We start from the raw sequence: 27,115 nt of genomic DNA on the forward strand, positions 1-27,115 counted from the left end.
GAAAGCCGCTTTGATTCTTCCTTAAGGGGTAGAGAAAGTTGGCATAGAAAAACCAACTCCTCTTCTTCTCTCTTCTCCTCCTCTCTTCTTCTTCCTCTTCTCTGTTCTTAACCAGTTTAAGATTCTAAGCCAGCTTTGTGGACTCTTTGATCCAGCTCTCGGTTTTTCTACATTCTCAAAACCCTTCCAAGAGTTACTAATCAGCCACAGAGCCTCAGTGAGTTCCAGAGAATGTTCTGGAATTCACATGTTATAGAATTCATATAATTAGTTATTGTATGGGATTGGCCCAGCTGGTTGGGTCCCCTCATTGCTCCACACACCCCCTGCCCTACAACTGAACATTTATCCTACAGTTATGGAATCTATAGGGATGGGCAAGCTGCATATGCAGGAAGTTTGTCTTTTGCAGTTCTTCTTGTCAAGGGACTGACAGTTATGTCCCCTCAATGCTGTTTTACGAGCACTGTGATCTAATCAGGAAGCTATGGTTAGTTGGAGAGATGTGGGTTAACAGTTCAGTTTAAGGCACTGCTTCTGCTGTTTTCTAGTACTGCAGGTCAACAAGGACGACTTGACTGCCCTACACTGCAAAATCGTCTGTCTTATCCAAAGCGGAAGTTTCAAGGAAGCCCTCAGCGTGATTCACACCCACACCAAAGTTCTGACCAGGTAAGTGGTGAGTACTGACGACTTCTCAAATAGCATCCCTTGTTAAGGGGAGCCAGCACGGTGTAGTGGTTGAGAGCGGTGGTTTGGAGGAGTGGACTCCGATCTGGAGAACCGGGTTTGATTCCCCGCTCCTCCACGTGAGCGGTGGAGGCTAATGTGGTGAACTGGATTGGTTTCCCCCACTCCTTCACATGAAGCCAGCTGGGTGACCTTGGGCTAGTCACAGCTCTCTTAGAGCTCTCAGCCCCACCTACCTCACAGGGTGTTTGTTGTGGTAGAGAAAGTCGGCATATAAAAACCAACTACTACTACTAGATTGGCTGTTGGGCTACATGGCTGTCACGGAAGAGTTTTTCTTCAGTTTTTTAAAATTTAGCACTAAATTCTAGACTTAAGTATTAAGCTGCTTTATCCAATCAAGGGAAATGTTCTCTGTGCAGCATGTTGAGAGTAGGGGTGCATACTGTAAGCCCCCAGGGCTGATTTGTGATTGACAGAGAATTGAGCCGCAGAGGTTGCATGCTGGCCCTCCTTTCTTCCTTTATGGGGTCCTACGCCCTCTTTTGCCCTGACCTGGATGGCCCAGGCTAGCCTGATCTCGTCAGATCTCAGAAGCGAAGCAGGGTCAGCCCTGGTTAGTATTTCGAGGGGGAGACCACCAAGCAATACCAGGGTTGCTGTGCAGAGGAAGGCACTGGCAAACCACCTCTGTTAGTCTCTTGCCTTGAAAACCCCAAAAAGGGGTCGCCATAAGTCGGCTGCGACTTGACGGCACTTCACACACACACACACACACACACACACACACACACACACACACACACACCTCTTTTATGAGCTGTTGTAAACATATTTGCTCTTCAAGAGGTAAATGTTGGCATAGTGTCACCGGTTCCTTTTACTCTGCTTATCAACGCATTAATAGTCTTGTTATCTTTAATTTATTTTTCTGTCAGCATTTTACAAGAAAATTCCATTGAATGAACAAAATTGGCTTGTAGTATGAGTATAAACTTCATTTTTTTAAAAAATAAGCAGCTGTTTCTTAACAGTTTTATCATTTGAACATTAACAGGCTCACAGTCTGTCGTGTACGCAGTCTCACATTTTATTGGCTTTGCTACTGATTTTTGCTACTCTGGTGGAGATTTATAATTTGTAACCAGAACATTTTATGAGCATTAAAGAAGTCTATTTGCCAAATGCCCCTTTCTCCAAAGAGGACAAATCATGGATCCTGGAAATTTTCTATAGGTCTCTTGTTTCAAGGTCCCCAGTTCCATACATTATTTGAAATTGACCTGGCTGCCCTGCAGGGGGTCCTAAATTTTGCAGCTGCCCACTCCAACCAGTGGCTTCTTATTTTGCAAAACAACTGCTTCTCCCCAGACTCCAGCAGTGGAGCAATTATAGCAAGGCACAGGGGAAGGATGTGAACCAAAGGCAGCACAAAGTCAGTGAGAGTATCCAGTTGGCTGTCATTTCATTGTTTAAACATTTAATATTCATTTGTACCCAGTCTCTCTCCACACTGAGAACCCAAAGCAGTTTATGTCGTTTCCCTCTCCAGCATGGTGTAGTGGTTTAAAGCGGTGGACTCTGATCTGGAGAACCGGGTTGATTCCCCACTCCTCCACGTGAGCGGTGGAGGCTAATGTGGTGAACTGGATTGGTTTTCCCCACTCCTCCACATGAAGCCAGCTGGGTGACCTTGGGCTAGTCACAGCTCTCTTAGAGCTCTCAGCCCCACCTACCTCACAGGGTGTTTGTTGTGGGGAGAGGAAGGTGATTGTAACCCGGTTTGATTCTCCGTTAAGTGGTAGAGAAAGTCGGCATATAAAAACCAACTCTTCTTCTTCTCTTCCTCCTCCCCCCCCAACAATCCTGTGGGGTAGGTTAGACTGAGACTGTGTAAATGAAACCTTGTCACTGACTCCTGTAAGCATTTAATAGTTTACATCCCTAGCTTGAAAGTATTTTTGCTGTGCTAGACAATGGGAAGCTTTGCTAATATGGGTCTGCTGAAAAGGTAAAGGTAGTCCCATGTGCAAGCACCGAGTCATTACTAACCCATGAGGTGACGTCACAACCCGATGTTTACGGGGTGGTTTGCCAGTGCCTTCCCCAATCCTCTTCCCTTTACCCCCAGCGAGCTGGGTCCTCATTTTACTGACCTTGGAAGGATGGGAGGCTGAGTAGACCTTGAGCCGGCTACCTGAAGCCGACTTCCGTCGGGATTGAACTCAGGTCATGAACAGAGCTTTGGGCTGCAGTACCGCAGCTTACCACTCTGTGCCACGGGGTTTACATCCCTAGCTAAAAGTCTTTTTGCTGTGTTAGACAATGAGAAGTTTTGCTAATATGGGCCTGCCGGAGGTTATTTTACTAACCGTTTTTGTAGATTACAGCTTTGAAACATCTCCAGACTGTCTTCTAATTTAAACCCGTGTTCCTTCCTCCCGTCCTTGCGTAATCTTGTTCAGTGTAATGCTGGTGCTCCAGTATGAGCCAACAGGAACGCGATTCCCGCAAGTATAAATGTCTTTGTGGGAAATGAATACTTAGGAATGACCTCCCGATTCTGGCTTCTCTTTTGCAGCGATTTGATAGCCTTCGAGAAGGCTTATTGTGAATACAGGCTGAACAGGATCGAAAATGCCCTGAAGACCATTGAAGGAGCCACCCAGCAGACAGACAAGCTCAAGGAGCTTTATGGACAAGTGGTAATGGCTGCTTTGAAAACTCTGCCTTCTGTTAATGCTCAAAAGGGTGGGATTCAGTCTTGGTTCTAAACGTGTAATTCAGTGTCCTTCAGCGGTAGAGCTCAGTTGTTACTTCAGGAGGACTTGGGCTCCAAGTGTCCAGTTTTGGGCTCCACAATTTAAGAAGGATGTTGACAAGTTGGAGTGTGTCCAGAGGAGGGCGACCAGAATGATCAGAGGTCTGGAATCCATGCCTTATGAGGAGAGACTTAAGGAGTTGGGTTTGTTTAGTTTGGAGAAGAGAAGGTTGAGGGGAGACATGATAGCCATGTTTAAATATTTGAAGGGATGTCATGTTGATGAGGGAACTAGCTTGTTCTCGGTTGCTCCAGAGACTAGGACACGGAGTAATGGATTTAAACTAAGAGAAAAGCGATTCCACCTAAACATTAGGAAGAACATTCTGACGGTGAGGGCTGTTCAACGGTGGAATGTGCTGCCTCGGAGGATGGTGGGAGTCCCCATCTTTGGAGGTCTTTAAGCAGAGGCTAGATGGCCATCTTTCGGGAGTGCTTTGATTGTGGGATCCTGCATGGCGGGGGGAGGGTTGGGGTCACTGGGGATGTGGGGGGAGGTAGTGGTTGGTTTCCTGCATTGTGCAGGGGGTTGGACTGGATGGCCCTGGTGGTCCCTTCCAACTCTATGATTCTATGAGGAGGGGCTGAGGTAGAGCACCTGTGTTGCATGCAGCAGGTCCCAGGTTCAATCCCTGGCATCTCCAGTTAAATGGTCAGATAGGAGGTGTTGTGAAAGTCCTCTGGCCCGAGACCCTGGGGAGCCGCCGCCAGCCTGAGTAGACAATACTGGCCTTGATGGCCCAAGGGTCTGACTCAGTAAAAGGCAGCTTCATGTGACTCCATCTTCAGGATCTTAGGTGTTAGGTCCAGGAAAGAGCCTTAGCCCGATAGACAAATTGTGATTCAGTATGAAACTAGAGCTTCTCCCAAATGTAGTCTTTGTTGGCTGGAGTTGTGATGTGCTTGCGAGTTTATTTATTATTTACCAGTGTGGTGTAGTGGCTAAGAGCGGTGATTTGGAGCAGTGGATTCTAATCTGGAGAACTGGGTTGGATTCCCCCACTCCTCCACACAAAGCCAGCTGGGTGACCTTGGGCTAGTCACAGCTCTGTTAGAGCTCTCTCAGCCCCGCCTGCCTCCCAGGGTGTCTTCTTAGTTTTAAGGTTGTGTGGAATATTGGAGGCAAAGTAAAATAGTGTCTGTTTACTGAGTAGGCTTGTTTCTGTACTTTTTCTTTTCTTTTTTGTCCTCTTTATCTTATGGACAGCTGTTTTGAAATGGGAAGGGGTTTGAAATAGAAAATGTAAGATAAAAATGTCTAGAACATGGGTTTTTTCCCTTGAAGCAAAGGGGAGGTGTGATCTTTTCCTGCCTTTGTGCATTTTTTAAAATGCAGAATGTGGCAAAAACTACTTGGCAAACTCCTCTTCTGTATTTAAGGCTGTTTGACAATGGCTGCCTTGATCCTGCATGACACGTTGGTTGTGTTAAATGGCTGTTGTGGGTTTAGTCTTTTTACCTTGCCAGCATGGCGTAATGGCTAAGAGCGGTAGTTTGGAGTGGTGGAGTCTGATCTGGAGAACTGGGTTTGTTTCCACATTCCTCCACATGAGCGGTGGATGCTAATCTGGTGAACTGGATTTGTTTCCTCACTCCTACACATGAAGCCAGCTGGGTTACCTTGGGCTAGTCCACTCTCTCAGCCCTGCCTACCTCACAGGGTATCTGTTGTGGGGAGGGGAAGGAAAGGTGATTATAAGACGGTTTGATTCTCCCTTAAGTGGTAGAGAAAGTCGGCATATAAAAACCACTCTTCTTCTTCTCTGCTTGGAGAAGTTTTAAAATCCTTCAGTGTTGTTCTGAATGTGAAGTCTTTGTTTTCCATGCTGGGATGTAGCATATTGGTTAGTAGCATGAGCTAGAAGTCTTTTGTCCAGATAATTTACAATCCTAAAGGCAGTTACTCCCATCTAAGCCCATTAATTTCAATGGACTTAATCTAGAGTAACTCTCTAGGATTGTGCTGTAGGTCACAAACTCTGTTCAGCCACTGCCTCTCTGTCCAGGCTGCTCTGCTCATCGCTGTAGAGTTCCTCCTAGCCTACCCAGCAAGACTGTAGTAAAGATTATGAGATTGTGATTTGGATTAAGAGGAGCATTCCAAGGGAAGAAGTGTTTATGCCTGCAGAACCTTTGGCTAGTCACAGTTCTCTTCGATCTTGGGCTATTCACAGCTCTCTTTAAGCTTTCTCAGCCCCACCTACCTCACAGGGTGTCTGTTGTGGGGAGGGGAAGGTGATTAGAGGGGAAAGTGATTGGAAGCCAGTTTGATTCTCCCTTAAGTGGTAGAGAAAGTCAGCACATAAAAGCCAACTCCTTCTTCTTCTTCAGAACGCGCCCATCTCACATTTCACTTCAGTCCAAATGCCCCCCTGCTGCTACATTGTGGGGGAGCATTTGGGGCTGCAGCAGGAGGGCGCAGGTGAGAAAGTTGAGAAAGTTGCGCTCTGTGGGTGGAAATCCTTCCGCCAATGGAAATGCATTGCTGGATCCTGGCAAATGAATGCATGATTCCCTGCTGCTAGCTTCAACTCCGCCTCTGGTTCACTGAGCTGATATTAGGTTCCTCTCCGCCCATTTTTTTTTAGCTGTACAGATTGGAACGTTACGACGACTGCTCCGCTGTGTATCGGGATCTCATCCGCAACTCTCAAGATGACTATGAAGAGGAACGGAAAACGAACCTTTCGGCGGTGGTCGCTGCACAGAGCGCCTGGGAGAAAGTGGTGCCAGTAAGTAAGTTGGTGGTGGTGGTGGTGGTGGTGGTGTGTGAATGTCCCTGCCCTTCAACCCAGCATGGTGTAGTGGTTAAGAGCGGTGGTTTGGAGTGGTGGAGTTTGGAGTAGACAGTGCTGACTTTGATGGACCAAGGGTCTGATTCAGTGTAAGGCAGCTTCGTGTGTTTACTCTCTGCTAATATAGCAGTGGAATTGTTTGCTCTTTTGCAGGAAGATCTGGGCCTCCAAGAAGCTACCTATGAGCTGTGCTATAACGCTGCCTGTGCGTTGATTGGCCAAGGCAGGCTGAATGACGCAATGAAAAGCCTTCAGAAAGCAGAAGGTAACGGATAGGCAATGGAGCGCATCTTTTCTCCTTAAATTTTGCAGAGGGGAAAAGCATGGCGCCTGCCTTCTCAAGAGAAGCAAAATACAGTCTAGAAAGGAGGGAGGATTCTGACGGCTCTAATTTCAGGAGGTGCCTGAGTCCATCTGTTTGAGAACTCTTTCACGGCTTCCCATAACCCATAACTCTTATGTGCCTCGCCGTCTCTTCTGTGCCACTGCTTCCCTTGTTTATCTCTGTTTATGTGCTGCTTGTCAATAGTCTCTCTCTCTCTCTCTCCCCTCCTCCTGTCTCTCCCCCTCTCTCTCCCTCGGGTTTTCCAGAAGCATGACATTTCAGTTAATCAAAACAGTAGGAAGTAGGCTATAAAAAAATTATACATGTAAAAAATCACAGTAACGAAATAAAGGGACCAGCCAACCAAGCTCATGATCAATGGCTCTTGTCTATGCCGGAGATGATCTGTCTTGTTTTTTTCTTTGTAGAGCTGTGTCGTCAGTCTCTTGCAGAAGACTCGGTAAGTTGCTGCTGTTTAAGTAGAGCCGGGCGTGTGTATATGTTTTGCCAAACAAAAAGGGTTATCTTATTTGTATGCTAGTGATATAAATCCCGTAGGGGTAGGTCATCTTGCTTTTCCTTTATAATCCTGATGTTTAGCATCTTAAGTTTGAAGGAGCCAACTAGACAAGGTTCTGGAAAGTCCTTTCTTGGAACTTCCTAGTGTTTTCAAAAAGTCAATTGCAGCTGTCTGTGACTCTTGTACATTTGAAGCTCTCTTTTACTGAATCAGACCCTTGGGCCATCAGATTGGCAGCCGCTCTCCAGGGTCTCAGGCAGAGGTCTTTCACATCACCTACTGTCTGATCCTTTTTTTAAACTGGAGATGCTGAGGATTGAACTTGGGACCTTCTGCATATCAAGCAGATACTCTGCCACTGAGCCGTGCCCCCAGTAGATCAGAGCCACTGGGGAAGGGAAGATGGATTTGTTCGTGCCAACCCGCTATAGTTTCATCCGTTGAAAACACCACCGCCCCCTACCGCCCCTGAATTTTTATTAGATTTGGAAGGAAAGAAGACAGATGCTCATCTTTATTTTATTTGTTTTTCTGCTTCCAGGGCTGCTGAAAGATAGGCTTAAATCCTCTCTCCCTTCCCTGCGCAGGCCTTGACCTGAATTGGTGGCTGCAATTTGCTCTTTCAAAACACAGGGTAGATTGAATGGCAGATCTCCCTGCATCCTGTCTAGTTTGACTGTGTGAATTGCCCGAGTATCTTGTTAAAGTGAATGCTTTCCCCTAAGGCTGCACCATTGCAGACTTGGACCTGGGCACCCTTGGTAACCAGGGCCATCAATAATGCTAGTTGCGAAACAAATAGACAAAAAGAAAGAAAGAAAGAAAGAAAGAAAGAAAGAAAGAAAGAAAGACAGAAAGACAGAAAGACAGAAAGACAGAAAAACCAACCCAGAACTTCTTTTATTACCAAGCTTTAAGCCAGAAATGGGTTTAAGTAGCTATGCTCACTTTATGTGTGATGTAGGCAAAACAAAGTACCTTTTGTTGCGGTGATAGAAAGTGCCGTCAAGTCACTGCTGACTTAACAATGACCCTGCAGGGTTTTCAAGGCATGTTCTGTCACCAGAATAAAGGAACATGCTTTAAACTCCAGGCAAACAGATAGCACGGAAGGAGAAGATTCAAGGAGCATAATTCCGTTTATTCACAGACTACCTTTTTCAAGATTGGGACAGTGAGAACAAAGTAGAAGCAGTAAGGAGCAGTAGATGCTTGCAGATTTAGGGGAGGGGCTGTGGCTCAGTGGTAGAGCATCTGCTTGATATGCCAAAGGTCCCAGGTTCAATCCCTGGCATCTCCAGTTAAAGGAACCAGACAAGTAGGTGATGTGAAAAACCTCTGCCTGAGACCCTGCAGAGCTGCTACCAGTCTGAGTAGACAGTACTGACTTTGATGGACCAAGGGTCTGATTCAGTATAAGGCAGCTTCATGTGTTCAAGGAGCTCTACTCTGTTATATTGTAGAGCAGGGTGGGGAACGTCAGGCCCGGGGGCCATTTAAGGCTCGCGAAATCATTTGGTCTGGCCCTTCGTGGATCCTGGCAGATCTCTAGCTCAGAAGGATCTAAGACTGGTGATCCACCCCCTCCCGCAGACAGGAATAGCCTCTATTCAAGGCTGATGTGCGTTTGTTTTGCTGAGAAAATGAACCTTTTCTTCCCCCTTGCAGAAGTGTCGTTAGCTACTTTATTTATTTATTTATTATTTCCATTTGTTATCCCGCTCTTCCAGGCCAAATGGAGCTGCTAGGACCGCCCAAGAAACTGTTAACCCTTTCCCACCCGGGCCATGGAGAAACGTATTCCCTCTGTACTACAAGAGGGCTGGGGGAGGAAGTGGCAACTATGGAGGGGTTAAAGAGGGCAGGACCAGAATGCGCGGGGGGGGGGGCGCTCAGCTGGTGCAACAGACCATCATGTTCCACCAGGTGGGCAAGTGCGCCACCGGTTGGATGCCTGCCTGCTTGCCCGTGCCCCCGGGGGGGGGTCATCTGGGGCAGCTGCCTGCTTGGGGCTTGGTCGGCTAATTTTTAAGTTGATAATTTTGTATGGCCCGCAAATGATGTTATAAATATCCAAATAGCCCTTGGCGGAAAAAAGGTTCCCCACGCCTGTTGTATAGTATTTGAGATCAGACATGCTAGACGGGCTTTAGGGTGACCTCCTTTTTCCACACCTAGTGCTTTCCTTCATCCTTTTTCTAGGAAGCTGTTGTTACGGCCTCTGATGATTTTGCCATTGAAATTCCGTAGAAACCCCTTAGCAACCCTATAATGATCTTAAATGACTAAAGGAGAAATGTTTTGAAGCCTATCTGTAAACCAAATCAAATTATAGTCAAGGTCTTTCTGTGGAAGAATGCTTCACTGCACTCTCTGGGAACATTGCCAGAGGAATAGATAAGACAGTACCAACGTAATGTTATCCTTGCAGCTCAGGGAAATTCCCTGTAAAGTGTTGAAGCAACTGTCTCCACCTAGGAGGGAGAAAAGACGCGAACCAAAGTACAAAGTGCTTACCTTGGCTAATATAATGGTGTACTTGTAATACACATTTCAACAGTGGAATAATAACCCACTGTTGGAGGGGCAACAACCCACTATGGAGGGGCAACAACACATACTGCAGATGTGTTGATAACTCTGATATAAGGCAGGGCAAGACGGCCAGATCTTCAGAATGTTATTGATGGGCAGACTGCAGCTGACCTGACATAACATTTCTCCATCAGGCCTGAGATGTAAAACGTTGAGACTCTGATCCTTTCGTGGACAGAAGCTCTCAGAGGCCTTCTAATATTTACAGTCTTCTTGTGAAGCTGGATACTCGTTTAAGGAGATCCATTTCAGTATATCCAGTACTCATTGAGGCTGGATGTCTGAAATGAATATTAGCAGACTGCTCTATTCCTGAAAGAGGATGGAGGCCCTTAGAATTCCTATCCTTTGAATGGGAATCTAAGTGTAGTGATCTTTCCATATTTGGAACACTGAAAGCCCATTGATCCTAACAGGGATTAATGGAGTTTCACAAAGATCTATCTACCTGTTTGGCTTCTCAATGCTGGCAAGTATGAAGATTGTAAAACCACCTGAATATAGGACTAAAAGATAGATCTCTGGGATAGAGTCAGATTAGTTCCTCTAATTAACCGAGGACATTCTGAACCTCCTCAGAGCAGAAGCCAGAGATGTTCCTGACGAGAAAGGAGAATCTCTGTACTCTGTGATAAATGCACAATGCTGACACAATACACAGCGCATACACCGATCATATTGAACCACAGGTTCACACACAGAACTCTAAGATTGATACAGCCAGAGAGACTTCATAAAAGGACAATTTAAACAGCTTAAAGCTAACACTTAGTGTATTGATTGGCTTTTACATAAGCTTTGCCTTGCTGTCTGATATTAAAAGGACCATGTATAGCATGCACATAGATATTCCTGATCTTAATGATGATCAGAAGTCTTTCCAGAGGCTAAGAATACTGAAAGTCTTTAAGGTTTTAAGACTTAGTCTAGGCATAGAAAGTGTATATGCTTTGGGACAACTTCATCTAATCTCATAGAATTTAGATTCTTAAAGGTTTGCAAATGACACACCAAGGTATAGTGGGTCTTCTGTACTGAAATATTATGAAGTTTTGAATGTTAAGTTAAGATACTTCTAATCAAGTCTTTTTCCAAAGTAATAACCATATTTTGACAGGATTTCTGTAACTTTATATGTTGAATGAATGTGCATTGCACTAACCATATTTTACAAGATTTCTGTAACTGAAATATATTCTAAAATGAAATACCATTATAGTATTAAGACAAGATGCTCTTTTATAGAGGCATAGAGATTGTGAATGATTACTTGCAACAGAAACATAGACTAATGATGTCTAACCTTATATAATATTTTAAGACTTTGTACCGACAAGCATATATTATATGTTGTGAATAAATGCGTTTTTATTAATGATACCCACTTTTCATAAACTTATAAGATAACATATCACTTCTCAGGAAGTGGTCCTTTCTAAGAGTAGTCATTTCAACAGCACGAACTGCGACACTGTCATTTTGAGTACGAGTCACAGGGGACATTCTCTAGTGCAAGCCCCTTTAGCTCGAGTGGGGCTTGTGGAGGAGAACAATCTGGTGTGTCGTGATCTCTGGCAATTAGTTCCCACTCCCATGATATTGCCATTACCGGTGGTGGCTAAAAGATAACAACCACTGCATTATACTACATTTTAAGTTGTAAGCAGATGAATTCTAAGTGTTATGAAGGTGGTGTGTTAACATTTATTTTCATACCTTCCTTTAGGATGTGACCGAAGAAGATATTGAGTCTGAGCTGGCTATCATTCACGGCCAGATGGCTTACATTTTGCAGCTTCAGGGTCACACGGAGGAAGCTCTGCAGCTTTACAATCAGATAATCAAATTGAAGTAAGGGCTTCCCTGATCTGCTTGCTTTCCTCTGACCACCTTTTTTTTCGGGGGGGGGGGGGGTTGGATGGAACCTTTGTAACTTTTGTAAATGCGTTCTCCCCTTTACAGGCCAACGGACGTGGGGTTGCTCGCAGTCATTGCTAATAACATCATTACCATCAACAAGGTACAGAGCTCCCGAGATTATTTGTCAAGGGAGCGCGAGAACATTATTTATTTGTTTGTTTATTTGGCTTCTATCCCGGCCTTTCCCAACCAGCTCAGGCTCAGGGCAGCTCACGGCAGTTTCCATCAGTAATTAAAACACATCAACAAATCGTCTTTTTGGAAATTGCTTTCCAAATCCGACGAGAGGAGGAGTTATTAAGAGTCCCCCCTCTGCTGCGGCTCACCTCTCAGGCCTGCATGAAGAGTTTTTCCAGGTAGTGCTGGAAGTCCATCCCTAACCGGGGCCAATATATAAATTGGCTTCCAAAATGGCATGCCAGGCAGCCTCTAGCTTTTTTGTTGAATGCGTCAAATACCAATTTAAAAGCAGCTGAAAGAATCAGGACCAATATATCGCGATCGGCTTTTGCTTACTTTTCTTTCTCTGAGATTACCACGCTCTATTCTGGCTAAAAGTAATCTTCTTGGAAAACATGTCAATTTCAATTTGAAATCCTCAGTATCCATTAAAAACGGTGCCCTTAAAGCCATATGCAGTAGCGGGGGACCAGTCAGAGGAGAAAGAATAAGTAGAAATAATAAGGTAAGAGTCAGATGAGCCCTGCTGGATCCGTCTAGCGTCCTGTTGCCCGCTGGGCCAGCCAGGTGCTTTCTGAGAAGCCCACAAACTGGGCCTCAGCACCCTCCCCTCCCTGCCTTTTGCTCTGCAGCAACTGGCATCCAGAAGTTCACTCCCTCACAACGTGGAGCTTCGGTTTAGCTCTCACAGCCGCTAGCCATTACTAGCCCTGTCCTCTGTAGATTTCATAAAATGATTTTGCCCGGAACATCCGTACCCCACCCCTGTGCTCTTGCAAGCATTTGTGCCCCAGTCGGAAAGGAGCGGGGCCGTGTGTCAAATTGCCGCGGTGTCCCATTCAAATGGATGAAGCCCTTTACCCTGTGCCATTTAACTTCCTTAGGACCAAAATGTCTTTGACTCAAAGAAGAAGGTGAAGCTGACCAACGCGGAAGGCGTCGAGCATAAACTCTCCAAAAAGCAGCTCCAAGCGATAGAGTTTAACAAAGCTTTACTGGCCATGTACACCAACCAGGTAGTGATTTATGTTTGTTTGATTTTTTTGGTGCGTGATCTGTCTCTCTGCTCCCAGGAGCTGTGCTGCTCATTTGGAGAATCAAGAGATACAGTCCTCTGGCTATTGTACCACTCCAGAATGCATATGAGGGGAATTTATGAGTGAATTCTCTACATGCTAAAAAGAGAGACTACTTTAGAGAAAGCTTAACATGGGGATAATACTAGACAGGAATCCTTCTCCCAAACAGAAAAGCATTCCACAGGCAAGGGCTGTACTGTGTGATCCAGTGCCAGCGTGGTGTGGTGGTTAAGAGCGGTGGTTTGGAGCAGTGGTGTCTGATCTGGAGAGCCGGGTTTGATTCCCCGCTCCTCCACATGAGCTGCGGACACTAATCTGGTGAACTGGATTTGTTTCCCCCACTCCTACACACAAAGCCAGCTGGGTGACCTTGGGCAAGTCACAGTTCTGTTAGAGCTCTCTCAGTCCCACCTACCTCACAGGGCTGTCTGTTGTAGGGAGGGGAAGGGAAGGTGATTGTAAGCTGGTTCGAGACTCCCTTAAATGGTAGAGAAAGTCTACATATAAAAACCAACTCCTTCTTCCTGGATTCGCCTGAAGATCACTTTACACTGTCACTTCAGTTAGTGAACTGTAAATCCCCTGATGTGGTTATACCCTGTTGCTCCAAACCCCTTTCCCATTTTGTTCCCCCCTCTTCTCCTGTCAGTCATTAACGGGGGAGGAATCTGTTTCCACTTCCTCTTTGGTAGGAAACCCCAGTGTCACTTGAGGTTCTTCCATTGCTCAGGTTCCTGCTGAGGCTTTGCCAGTAGAAAGGTGAAACAGGTTTGACTTTCAGTGCATTGACAGCAGAAGTAAATATTACAAGAGAGGGTTCATTTTCATTCTTTCCTCATATGCCTATCTAGACATTTCCTCTTCATGCATTTTGAGCAGTGGATCATGGCAGGGTTGGAATGGAGAAGGCTTGGGGGCCCCTTGGGTGCAAAGCTGTGCTCATGATCAGCCTGGATGAGAGACAGCCAGTGTGGCGTAGTAGTTAAGAGCATTGGTTTGGAGCAGTGGACTCTTGATCTGGAGAACCGAGTTTGATTCCCCGCTCCTCCACATGAGCGGCGGAGGCTAATCTGGAGAACCAGGTTGGTTTCCCCACTCCTACACACGAAGCTGGCTGGGTGACCTTGGGCTAGTCACAGCTCTCTTAGAGCTCTCAGTCCCACCTACCTCACAGGGCATCTGTTGTGGGGAGGGGAAGGAAGGTGATTGTAAGCCGGTTTGATTCTTAAGTGGTAGAGAAAGTCAGCATATAAAATCCAACCCTTCTCCTTCTCCCTTTTGTCTTCTTCTTTCTCCCTTCTCCTTCTTTCTTCCTTCTTCTTTTTCCCTCTTCTTCTTCTTCCCTCTTCTTCTTCTTCCCTCTTCTTCCAGTGCAATCTGGTAAAACAGCACTGCATCGGTGAAACGTTTGTTCATTTCAGTGTTTTTAGACTAAGATGCCAAATCGCAGTAGGAGCCCCCATGAAAATCGCGAATGCAGTATCTGCGCTAACATTACATCTGGTCTGTCTGTGATGAGCTGCAGCAAGGTGGACTTGCTGTTCCTCCTGTAGTCAAACTCTCATTGCTTGTTGTGGAACACATATAAACTTTGCCTTCTTTCTTGAACGACCCGCCTTTCTAACTGGATTTCTCTCCCCTCCCCTTATTCCCGCAGGCAGATCAGTGTCGCAAATTGTCATCAAGTTTACAGTCGCAGAGCCCCGAACACCTCCTTCCTGTATTAATCCAGGCAGCTCAGTTGTGTCGAGAGAAGCAGTACGCCAAGGCAATAGACCTTCTACAGGTAGGCTGTAGTTTCCTTGCTGGAGAGTAGAATCATAGAGTTGGAAGGAACCACCAGGCTCATCAAGTCCAGCCCCCTGCACAATGCAGGAATTTCACAACTACCTCCCCCACACAAACCCAGTGACCCCCTACTCCATGCCCAGAAGATGGCCAAGGTGCCCTCCCTCTCATCATCTGCCTAAGGTTATAGAATCAGCATTGCTGACAGATGGCCAACTAGCCTCTGCTTAAAAGCCTCCAGGGAAGGAGAGTTCACCACCTCCCGAGGAAGCCAGTTCCACTGAGGAACCGCTCTGACTGTTAGAAATTTCTTCCTAATGTCTAGACGGAAACTCTTCTGATTAAATTTTAAATTGCCAGGTTCCTGTCCCATAAATTCTGCAGCTGGTCTTGTCTGAAAGTCTCTTGACTCATTTTCCTGCTCCTTGCCTCTTTAGGAGTTTGCAGATCAGCACCCTGAGAAAGCAGCGGAGATTAAACTGACCATGGCGCAGCTGAAAGTGGCTCAAGGTACTGTTCCTTTGGGAAGAGGCTTCGCTGGCATTCGACTGCAGCATTATTTAGTTTCCACAATCTTAAGTCTATTTCCCCCGCCCCCAGAAGGAGACTCCTTTGGTGGTGATTCTTAAGGGAAAGGTGTGTGTGGGTGGGTGAACTCTGTGACAGAGATTATAAATTCCAGTACCAGAAAACCTGAGTTCTGCAGCTAGACAAATATTGCAAGTTGAACATGTCTGTTTTATTGCGGGTGGGGGCCTAGTTGCAGTTTTTCGTTGTATGGCATAATCTGTGCTGATTTAGTTAGTCTGTGCAAGGCACTGAAGCAATACTCCCTTTCAACTGGAAATCATATTCGACCATCTTTGAAGTTACTGTAACTTCCGCAGAAAATAATTTCACTTGTGGTTTCAGTCATAAGGGCTAGAAACGTGGCCGTTTTATGTTTAAATGCAAGTTGAAATTCCCAAGAACCTGGCTCCTGTAGAACTATGGCATACACAGCGGCCTAGTTAAAGGTTTCTGCATCTCTTTCTCACCCATCTCGAACGAAAAGAAGGTTCCTTCTTGTTTCAAAGCCCCCCGGTAGGGAGCTGGGAAAAGGCTGTATGGGTAACAACGCTTTTTGTGTTTGTTTTGTCTAAGGCAACATTACCAAAGCATGCATCATCTTGAGGAGCATAGAAGAGCTGAGGCAAAAGCCAGGCATGGTGAGTCGCTGCCTGAGTTAAGCGTGTGCAGAATCACTCCTGGTGCCTTGTGCAAATCTCACAGTGCAGTCCTGAGATGAGTTACACCAGTCTAAGACCATTGCTTTTAGTGAGAGTAGACTGGAGTAACTCTTCACAGGATTGCACTGTGAATGGGATGTTTTGATCTTGGTTGGGTGATACATCAGCGTGATTTTATTATTTTCAAACGTCACTTTGAATAAAGTATTAAAGATGTCGGTATAACAGAAATATTTTTAAATGGTCACACATTCTCACCATTCTGGTGTTCGATAGACGAATCCTCCGGCTCATTTCTGAATGGTTGCATTTTCGTGGCATTGTTTTGTCATCTTAGTCGCAAGCTGCCTTGAGCAGGTTTCTCAATAACTTGGTTTTAAAGTTGCCTTTTGAACGGTTGCAGGTTTCAGCCTTGGTAACAATGTACAGCCACGAAGAAGACATCGACAGCGCCATTGAGGTCTTGACACAAACCATTGAGTGGTATCAAAAGTTCCAGGCAAGTAAATTGTTAGATGGGATACCAGTTGATGGGGCGCTTGGCGTATGTATCTGTGTGTGCGCATGCACATTTTTTGGGATTCATTTTGAGTGTACACTGTTGCAGGAAAAAGAGAACTTCTCATGCCTTCGGTTCATTGGTGTTGGTGAGATGGTCTTCAATGCTGCTTCTCAGACACCATTCCATGAGAGAATGAGTGCTCTCCTGCATACTGGAACTGAAGAAGAAGAGTTGGTCTTTATATGCCGACTTTCTCTACCACTTCAGGGAGACTCAAACTGGCTTACAATCACCTTCCCTTCCTCTCCCCACAACAGACACCCTGTTAGGTAGGTGGGGCTGAGAGAGCTCTAAGAGTTGTGACTAGCCCAAATTCACCCAGCTGGCTTGATGTGTACGAGTGGGGAAACCAACCCAATTCACCAGATTAGCCTCCACGGCTCATGTGGAGGAGAGGGGAATCAAACCTGGTTCTCCAGATCAGATTCCAACACTCCAGACCACCGCTCTTAACCACTATACCATGCTGGCTCTATGAAGCCTCCAATTCTTACACTCAGTTCTGCTCACTGCCTCCCGACGTGTTTTATTGCTCTGGCCTAACCAGTGTGGTGTAGTGGTTAGGAGTGGTGGACTCTAATCTGGTGAACTGGGTTGGTTTCCCCACTCCTACACGTGAAGCCTGCTGGGTGACCTTGGTCTAGTCACAGTCTTCTTCAAGCTTTCTCAGCCTCACCTACCTCACAAGGTGCCTGTTGTGAGGAGAGGAAGCGAAGGAGATTGTAAGCCGGTTTTATTCTCCTTAAAAAGATAGAGAAAGTCAGGATATACAAAACCCACTCTTCTTCTTCTTCCAAGCAACTTCAGCTGGGGATGGGGTAATTCTACTGTCAGGGGCAGTCCTAGCTGATGGGCAACTGGGGCAGCCACGTGGGGGGGGGGGCAAACAACCCACAGCCTCACCCCTCCAAGGAGGGGGGGACAGAAGAAGAGGAGCAGGCTCCAGCGCCCCTCGCATCTCCCCTGTCCGGGGCACAGGCAGCTGGCTTCTGGCAGCAATGGTGGCTCCCGTCTGCCGTGCGTACTTCCTGAAACATGGAGAGGTACCACATTAGGGAAGAGTTGATATTGCAGCCCCTGGAAGCAAAGCACACTCCTGCATGTGGGCGCTGGCTTTCCGGGGTCCCCTGAGGGCTGGGTGGGTGAACCTGCTTCAGCAGTGTGTGGCAGAGAGAAGCGACCGTTATCGATTGTGTCCAGTTGCATAAACATAACATAAGCAGCTACTGTTTTTCAGCCAAAGTCTTCAGTTCATTTGTTGCTCATCAGGGAAGCGGCTAACTTTAAGCTGAAGCACGGCCGGAAGAAGGAAGCCATCAGCGATCTCGAGGAGCTGTGGAAGTAAGTCTTACAGCATGGTGTAGTGGTTAAGAGCGGTGGACTCTGATCTGGAGAACCAGGTTTGATTCCCCACTCCTCCACGTGAGCGGTGGACGCTGGGTGACCTTGAGCATGCAAGAAAGGGCCACGAGAGCCAAACACTGATGCAACCTTTCCTGCCTTCCCTCTCATGATCTGCCTAAGGTCATAGAATCAGCATTGCTGACAGATGGCCATCTAGCCTCTGCTTAAAAACCTTCAGGGAAGGAGAGCCTTGATTTTCTGGCCTTGATTTTAAAAATGACCCTGTGAAGCAGGCCCCTCACTACCTAACAGAGTGCCATCTGTGGTTCTCCCTTCCTCCAGCCCAAGTACCTTGCTGAGATGGGGAGTCTGAGAGCCAGTGTGGTGTAGTGGTTAAGAGCGGTGGTTTGGAGCAGTGGGCCCTGATCTGGAGAACCGGATTGGTTTCCCCATTTCTATACATGAAGCCAGCTGAGTGACCTTAGGCTAGTCACAGCTCTCTTAGAGCTCTCTCGGCCCCACCTACCCCAAAGTGGTAGAGAAAGTCGGCATATAAAAACCAACTCTTCTTCCCACCGATCACCCATGTATCTTCTGGGTCTTCAGCTTGGGATTGCTCTTCCAAAAGAGAAATTCAAAGGCTGTGTGTTTCTCGAAACCTGCTTGTCGCTCTTTGAAGTGAATTGGCGAATAACTAGGGTTGCCAACTCTGGGTTTGGAAATCCCTGGAGATTGGAGGGTGGAGCTTGGGAGAGTGGGGTAGAGGGATGGGAGGGACCTCGGTAGGGTACAATGCCATGCAGCCCACCTTCCCAAAGCAGCCTTTTTCTCCAGGAGAAGTGGAATGATTTTTAAAATAAATAATAAGCTATTTATGTAGTCTGGAGATCAGTCGTAATTCCAGGAGATTGCCAGGCCCCCCCCCTTGAAGATTGGCAAACCCTAGGAATAACTCAGTTGCCATTGTACAGAAGTGGTATGCTACACTGGATTGCTTACATAGAATCATAGAGTTGGAAGGGACCACCAGGATAATCTAGTCCAACCCCCTGCACAAGGCAGGAAATTCACAACTACCTCCTCTCACCCACATACCCCCAGTGACCAGAAGATGGCCAAGATACCCTCCCTCTCATCATCTGCCTAAGGTCACAGAATCAGCATTTCTGACAGGTGGCCATCTAACCTCTTCTTAAAAACCTCCAGGGAAGGAGAGCTCACCACCTCCTGTGGAAGCCTGTACCACTGAGGAACCGCTCTGACTGTTAGAAAATTCTTCCTAATGTCTAGACGGAAACTCTTTTGATTTAATTTCAACCTGTTGTTTCTGGTCCGACCTTCTTGGGCAACAGAAAACAACTCGGCACCCTCCTCTCTATGACAGCCCTTCAAGTACTTGAAGATGGTTATCATATCCCCTCTCAGTCTTCTCCTCTTCAGGCTAAACAGACCCAGCTCCTTCAACCTTTCCTCATAGGACTTGGTCTCCAGACCCCCTCACCATCTTTGTTGCCCTCCTCTGGACACAGTCTCTATCCTAGATGGCTTACAGCCGTGACAATTTTTTGCAGGCAAAACCCGGAGGACATCCATACCCTGGCCCAGCTCATCTCGGCATACTCCTTGGTTGATCCCGAGAAAGCGAAAGTGTATCCTTCCTAGGTTGGTGGAGGGAGGTGGGTGGGGGGTATTAAGAGGCATTCCTCTCCTGCTTTCTTAAATGGGCGTCCTTGCTACAACAAAGATGGTTTCAGAGGGTAGCCATGTTGGTATGAAGTAGAACAGCTGGATTCGAGTCCAGTCGCATTTTAGAGACCAACATGGTTTTCAGGGCATGAGCTCTGACTAATGAAAGCTTATGCCCCGAAAACCATGTTGGTCTCTAAGGTGCTACTGGACTCAAATCCATCTGTTTTCTTGCTTCATTGGTACTCTTCAAGAGCCAGCTTGGTGTAGTGGTTAAAGAGCAGCGGACTCTAATCTGGAGAACCAGGTTTGATTCCCACTCCTACACGTGAGTGGCAGACTCTAATCTGGTGGACCGGGTTGTTTTCCCCACTCCGACACATGAAGCCAGCTGGGTGACCTTGGGCTAGTCACAGCTCTCTTAGAGCTCTCTCAGCCCCAACTACCTCACAGGGTGTCTGTTGTGGGGAGAGGAAGGGAGGGTGATTGTAAGCCCGCTTGATTCTTCCTTAAGTGATAGGAAAAGTCGGCATATAAAAACCAACTCTTCTTCTTCCAAAAGGGAGAGAAAGTCACCATATAAAAAAAACCTCTTCTATGAGTGGCGGACTCTAATCTGGTGGACCGGATTTGATTCCCCACTCCTCATGAGCAGCGAGCTCTAATCTGGTGATCTGGTTTGTTTCCCTGCTCCTACACATACAGCCAGCTGGGTGACCTTGGGCTAGTCACAGCTGTCTCCGAACTCTCTCAGCCCGACCTACCTCACAAGGTGACTGTTGGGGGAGGGAAATGATTGTAAGCCGCTTTCAGACTCCTTAAGGTAAAGTGGGGTATAAAAGCCAACTCAAAGTTATCCACCTTCAGAGTAAAACTTCCATCTTGACTGCTGATGAACCCCTAAGCCCCTCTTGGAAAATACCCCTGCACCGCAGAGGATTCTAGGGCACGTTCTGGGTTTAGTCATGTGCTTTGAAGAGGACACTGGCCAAGGCTTTTGGGTTTCACATTGTCCAAGGTTCAATCCCCGGCATCTCCAGTTGAAGGGACTAGGCAAGTAGGTGATGTGAAAGACCTCTGCCTGAGACCCTAGAGAGCCGCTGCCGGTCTGAGTAGACAATACTGACTTTGATGGACCCAGGGTCTGATTCAGTATAAGGCAGCTTCATGTATTCATGTGTTTGTGTGTTGTGAGGCAACAACACCCTTGTGGCTATGACTTGCACAGGAAGACCAATAGAGACAGTCTTTTGACCTCAGGGTTCCTCTGGAACAAAGATTAGAACTGCTGCTCTGGTTTTGGTCCCTGGCTGTCCTTGCCAAGCATTCCTCTCCCTTTTTAGAAGCCTGCTGCACCAGAGTAGGGCCAGAGGACAAATGGAGAAGCCGCCACTACCCCACCCCTTTCCATACCACGTTCTCTACTGATGGATAAGAATGTAAGAAAGGCCATGCTGGCTCAGGACCAGGCCCATCAAGTCCAGAAGTCTGTTCACACAGTGGCCAACCAGGTGCCTCCAGGAAGCCCACAAACAAGACAACTGCAGCATTATCCTGCCTGTGTTCCACAGCACCTAATATAATAGGCATGCTCCTCTGATCGTGGAGAGAATGGGTACGCATCATAAGAACATAAGAAAGGCCATGCTGGATCAGACCAAGGTCCATAAAGTCCATCAGTCTGTTCACTCAGTGGCCAACCAGGTGCCTCCAGGAAGCCCTCAAACAAGACAACTGCAGCAGCATTGTCCTGCCTGTGTTCCACAGCACCTATTATAATAGGCATGTTCATCTGATCCTGGAGAGAATAGGTATGCATCATGACTAGTATCCATTTTTACTAGAGTGGACAGGGAGAAGTTTTTCTCCCTCTCCAATAATACTAGAACACGGGGTCATCTGCTAAAGCTGGAGAGCGAGAGATTCAAAACAGATAAAAGGAAATATTTTTTCACACAACGCAAAGTTAAATTGTGGAACTCCCTGCCCCAGGATGTGATGGCTGCCAGCTTGGAGGGCTTTAAGAGGGGAGTGGACATGTTCATGGAGGAGAGGGGTATTCATGGCTATTAGTTAGAATGGATACTGGTCATGCTGCATACCTATTCTCTCTAGTATCAGAGGAGCATGCCTATTATTTTGGGTACGGTGGAACACAGGCAGGATGGTGCTTCAGTCATCTTGTTTGTGGCTTCCTAAAGGCACCTGGTTGGCCACTGTGTGACCAGACTGCTGGACTTGATGGGCCTTGGTCTGATCCAGCAGGGCCTTTCTTATGTTCTTATGTTCTTACTAGTAGCCATGAATACCCCTCTCCTCCATGACCATGTCCACTCCCCTTTTAAAGCCTTCCAAGTTGGCAGCCATCACCACATCCTGGGGCAGGGAGTTCCACAATTTAACCGTGCAGCCAGGGATTCTTCAGATTTCTTCATCTTGGAGCCTCCCTTGTTGCCTCTGTTGAACTGGATGGCCTTGAAATAGCGCCTCACCTCCTCTTCCTTCCTGCGTTCCTGTTATTCCTAAACTCTTCTCTCCTGGCAGTCTTAGCAAGCACTTGCCCTCCTCGGACACGATGTCTTTGAAAGTAGACGTGGATGCGCTGGAAAACTCGCACGGGGCGACCTTCGTCCGGAAGAAAGGAGGGAAGCCCACGAACGAGAGTCAACCAAAAGAGCAAGGGTAAAAACAAAAAAAGGCCTCTCAAGTAATGTTGCTGTAAACAGGATGAGCTTAGTAAACAGAATAAATGGGTTTTATCAGAACACCTGCCCAGACTTGGCTGGCCCAGGCTAGCCTGGTCTCATCAGCCCTCAGAAGCTAAGCAGGGTCGGCTCTGGGTATTACTTGGATGGGAGATGAGCAAGGAAGTCCAGAGTTGCTACGCAGAGACGGGCAATGGCAAAACCACCTCTCAAGTCCCTTGCCTTGAAAACCCTACAAGGTCGCCATAAATTGGCTGCGGCTTGATGGCCCCTACCCCCAAAATAGACCGTTCAATTCCTCATTTGTTCGAACTTCGAACTAGATCCTAAATACACGTTGCTAGGCATAACGGCCCCTCAAGTGAACTCAGTCCATAAAGACCTTTGTCAACATGCAACTACCACCACCAGAATTCTTTATGGTACATATTGGAAATCTAGCTCACTTCCAGACATCCCAGAGTGGATTAATAAATTGTTTGATTTTGCACTGATGGCTAGACTAACACATTTGATTAGGATGTTTAGTTTATTGTTGTTACGGTCGTAGACTAGCACATTTGATTAGGATGAATTTAATGACTGAATGTAAGACAAAGTAGCAACCCTTATATGATTACTAGTCACGTGCTATAAATACTCATTAGAGAATAATGATTAAGATTGTTAGATTAGGAATTATTTAGAGCAGTTTAGAGAATTGTTCAGATGTTTCAATTGTCTAGAACAACTGACAAAACAGGTAAGGTAAAGGTCCCCTGTGCAAGCACCGGGTCATTCCTGACCCATGGGGTGACTTCACATCCCGACGTTTCCAAGGCAGACTTTGTTTGCGGGGTGGTTTGCCCGTGCCTTCCCCAGTCATCTTCCCTTTACCCCCAGCAAGCTGGGTTCTCATTTCACCGACCTCGGAAGGATGGAAGGCTGAGTCAACCTTGAGCCGGCTACCTGAAACCAACTTCTGTCGGGATCGAACTCAGGTCGTGAGCAGAGCTTTTGACTGCAGTACTGCAGCTTACCACTCTGCGCCACAAGGCTCTGACAAAACAATGAGGCTGTAAATTATGTAAAAGCTCGGACACTGATATATATATAATTTTCCCTCCCCCCCTCTCTTTTCTGTGTCCTATTATATATATTTTTTTAATTTTTTTTTTAAATCCTCATGTTTGCAGAAGAAGGGGTAGAGGTTTCCACCAACTCCCCCCTCCCAGTTCATACCCCCCCCCCCCACACACACACCTTTACCCATACTTTGGTCCCTCTACTGACCCCCAGGAACAAACACTCACTGGGCTGGAGCAGGAAAGTCCCACTCTTTGAAATCTGGATATCTGGATACATCCCAGGATGTCTCTTGCAGATACAGGCTAACCTGCTTCTCCCCCCCAAAAAATCCCCATCTTCCATTATCTCTGCTTTTAATGCATTGAATGTAGTCTTTTAAACTGTATTTTAAATTTTTTGTACCATGTATACATATATGCGATATAAAGTTTATTGTCTGCAGCCAAAGGCCATCACGATCCACCATAACAGAACATTAAAATAACATAAAATAACACTGAAATAACTTTAAAACAGTCTGACCCCCCCCCCCCTCCAAAGAAGCTAGTATTTAAATATGTTAAGTTCCCTGATTAAAAACAGCTTTAGCTCGGATTTTCTTGGCTGCTAAAGCAAAGAGTGACACCTTGTAGGCAACATCAGGATTGGCATCTGATAAGAGAAAGAGCAGCTTCTCTGGATCTGGAAAAAGATTTAGGCCCTTTAGAAACCCTCCAAGATGTCTGTCTGTCCATCCGTCCGTCTATCTTCTATCCATCTATCTTCTATCCATCTGTCTATCTTCTGTCTTCTATCCATCTATCTTCTATCCATCTGTGTATCTTCTATCCATCCATCTTCTATCTTCTATCTATCTGGGTTTCTAATATATATTATATATATATATATATTGGAGGGTTTCTATATGAATGATATTAGCCACCCTGAGCCTGACCTTGCCAGGGGAGGGTGGGGTATAAATTAAATTTCTGTTCTATTCTACATTGCATCTCAGACAGGCTCATGTATCTTCATTTTGTTTTCTAGCCAAGGAGATGTTAAGAAGAAGAAGAAGAAGAAGAAAGGTGAGTGCCTTGCTGCTGTGAGCTGTCTGGCTAATTGATGAGTTGAGAGGTGCGCAGTGACATGGGGTGGGGGAAGAGACCTAAAAATTGCCTGCGTGTGTTAAGGATTTTCCAAACAGATTCAACCAAGTTCAGATAGAATTCACTTAGAGCAGAGAAACGCCCAGCAACTGTGCAACGTGAACCACGGCTTGAGGAGGAGGGGCTGTCGCTTTCTCTCCCTGCTTGTAGGCTTCCCAGAAGCATCCGGCTCCCAGGTACCGGAAACAGGTTGACGAGCTTTTGAATCTGGTCCAGCAGTGCTCCTTCTGTGGTCTCTTGGGTTTAAACGCAGTTAAACTTGAACGGGTCCTAAGAGCCCCGTGGCACAGAGTGGTAAGCTGCAGTACTGCAGTCAAAACTCTGCTCACAACCTGAGTTCCATCCCGGCGGAAGTCAGTTTTCAGGTAGCCGGCTCGAGGTTGACTCAGCCTTCCATCCTTCTGAGGTCAGTAAAATGAGTACCCGGCTTGCTGGGGGTAAAGTGTAGATAGACTGGGGAAGGCAATGGCAAACCACCCTGTAAATATTGGCTAGTAAACATTGGGATGTGACGTCACCCCATGGGTCAGGAATGACCCGGTGCTTCCACAGGGGACTAAAAAAGGTAAAGGTCCCCTGTGCAAGCACCGGGTCATTCCTGACCCATGGGGTGACATCACATCCTGACATTTCCTAGGCAGACTTTGTTTATGGGATGGTTTGCCAGTGCCTTCCCCAGTCGTCTTCCCTTTACCCCCAGCAAGCTGGGTACTCATTTGACCGACCTTGGAAGGATGGAAGGCTGAGTCAACCTTGAGCCGGCTACCCGAAACCAACTTCCGTCAGGATCGAACTCAGGTCGTGAGCAGAGCTTTTTTACTGCATTACTGCAGCTGACTACTCTGCGCCACAGGGCTCCTTGCACAGGGGACTGCCTTTACCTTAAACTTTTTGTGTTTAGAAACTTTTGCTAGGTGTTCTTGAATAAGCCTGTGAAAGGCTAGGTAGAGGATGTCGATTGCAACAGAAAAAATATGTTTTGCTGGAAAGGAATTTAAAAGCATTGTGCGATCATTCAACAATACGTCTGCCCTTTGCTATGGCACTTAAGCTCTGGTTCAGACTAGTCAGAGTTTTCCTGCAGCTCAGCTGTTTACTTACCAGGGTAAGGGTATGTGACTCCCCTATGCTGAATGTGTCTTAGGAAAACTGCCAAAGAACTACGATCCTAAAGTGACTCCCGACCCGGAGCGCTGGCTTCCCATGCGGGAACGTTCCTACTACCGGGGGAGGAAGAAGGGAAAGAAGAAGGATCAGATCGGGAAAGGGACCCAAGGAGCGACATCGGCAGTGACCTCTGAACTGTGAGTAACCAGGTCTGCGTTTTCGGTCCTTCCGATATCCCCTGACCAGCGGGGTTGGACTGGATGGCCTTTATGGCCCTTCCAACTCCGTGAATTGAGGATCTTGTAGCTATTGCTTGTGGATGACCATCCTGCACGGTCTTTGGCAAACAAAAAGAAGAAGAGGGGTTTTATATGCCGACTTTCTGTACCAGAGCCAACGTGGTGTAGTAGTTAAGAGCGGTGGTTTGGAGCGGTGGAGTCTGATCTGGAGAACTGGGTTTGATTCCCCACTCCTCCACATGAGTGGTGGAGGCTAATCTGGTGAACTGGGTTGGTTTCCCCACTCCTATACACGAAGCCAGCTGGGTGACCTTGGGCTAGTCACACTTTCTCAGCCCCACCTACCTCACAGGGTGTCTGTTCTGGGGAGGGGAAGGGAAGGTGATTGTAAGCTGGTTTGATTCTCCCTTAAGTGGCAGAGAAAGTCGGCATATAAAAAACCAACTCTTCTTCTTCTCCTCCTCCTCCTCCTCCCCCCACAACGGACACCTTATGAGGTAGGTGGGGCTGAGACCTCTAAGAGCTGTGACTAGCCGAAGGTCACCCAGCTGGCTTCATGTGTAGGAGTGGGGAAACAAATCCAGTTCACCAGATTAGCCTTCGCTGCTTGTGTGGAGGAGTGGGGAATGCGTACCCAGTGTTGACAACTGGGGAAGGCAGTGGCAAACCACCCCATAAACACAGTCTGCCTAGTAAACGTCGGGATGTGATGTCACCCCATGGGTCAGGAATGACCCGGTGCTTGCACAGGGGACTGCCTTTACCTTTTAGGATGGAGGGAGGGATTTCAGGGTGTTTTATGCCCCTCGTTCAAATGGCAGCCGGAGAATCTGTGGCGCCTCTGGCCTCGTGCTGATTGTCCTCCACTGCCCCCTTGTCTGCAGGGACGCCAGCAAGACCGCCAGCAGCCCCCCCACCTCCCCACGGCCTGGCACCGTCACTGCAGCCCCTTCTGCGTCGACGAGCAACATGATACCCCCCAGACACCAAAAGCCTGTTGGCGCAGCAGCGACCAAGAAGAAACAGCAGCAGAAGAAAAAGAAAGGCGGGAAAGGAGGCTGGTGATCGCGGCAAGTGGGCAGTTGCATTTTAACACACACACACCCAGTTGTGAATACCAAGAATAAAATAAAGGACAACAAAAAGCAGGACGGGCCTGAATGCATGTCTCTTCCCCCCCTCCTTTCCCTTTTGCACTTTGCTCTCTGCAGTTCCTTTCAGTTGCACCTGGCACCCTTGGAGGGTCTTCACACAATCTGACAATCCAGGTCTTGACCGCTGGGTAAAGGGTATGTCAGTACATGAACACATGAAGCT

The 27,115-nt window shown here is 46.9% G+C and overlaps 1 protein-coding gene across 1 annotated transcript in view; it reads left to right on the forward strand.

Annotated features, from left to right (window-relative positions):
- Window positions 1-26,886, forward strand: part of SRP72 (signal recognition particle 72) — a 31,307-nt gene extending 4,421 nt beyond the window's left edge. Inside the window, exons 2-19 of the mRNA XM_056848504.1 lie at window positions 552-672; window positions 3,272-3,395; window positions 6,100-6,243; window positions 6,460-6,571; window positions 7,060-7,091; window positions 11,473-11,597; window positions 11,709-11,766; window positions 12,731-12,862; window positions 14,583-14,711; window positions 15,151-15,223; window positions 15,857-15,921; window positions 16,346-16,441; window positions 17,742-17,845; window positions 19,420-19,497; window positions 22,079-22,216; window positions 24,334-24,371; window positions 25,597-25,756; window positions 26,683-26,886. Coding sequence (XP_056704482.1) covers window positions 552-672; window positions 3,272-3,395; window positions 6,100-6,243; window positions 6,460-6,571; window positions 7,060-7,091; window positions 11,473-11,597; window positions 11,709-11,766; window positions 12,731-12,862; window positions 14,583-14,711; window positions 15,151-15,223; window positions 15,857-15,921; window positions 16,346-16,441; window positions 17,742-17,845; window positions 19,420-19,497; window positions 22,079-22,216; window positions 24,334-24,371; window positions 25,597-25,756; window positions 26,683-26,863 — 1,910 coding nt within the window. The 3' untranslated portion in view covers window positions 26,864-26,886. The remainder of the gene's footprint in view (window positions 1-551; window positions 673-3,271; window positions 3,396-6,099; window positions 6,244-6,459; window positions 6,572-7,059; window positions 7,092-11,472; window positions 11,598-11,708; window positions 11,767-12,730; window positions 12,863-14,582; window positions 14,712-15,150; window positions 15,224-15,856; window positions 15,922-16,345; window positions 16,442-17,741; window positions 17,846-19,419; window positions 19,498-22,078; window positions 22,217-24,333; window positions 24,372-25,596; window positions 25,757-26,682) is intronic.
- The last annotated feature ends 229 nt before the right edge of the window (window positions 26,887-27,115 follow it).

Source organism: Euleptes europaea, chromosome 4, assembly GCF_029931775.1.
Source record: "Euleptes europaea isolate rEulEur1 chromosome 4, rEulEur1.hap1, whole genome shotgun sequence".
Classification (NCBI taxonomy): domain Eukaryota; kingdom Metazoa; phylum Chordata; class Lepidosauria; order Squamata; family Sphaerodactylidae; genus Euleptes; species Euleptes europaea.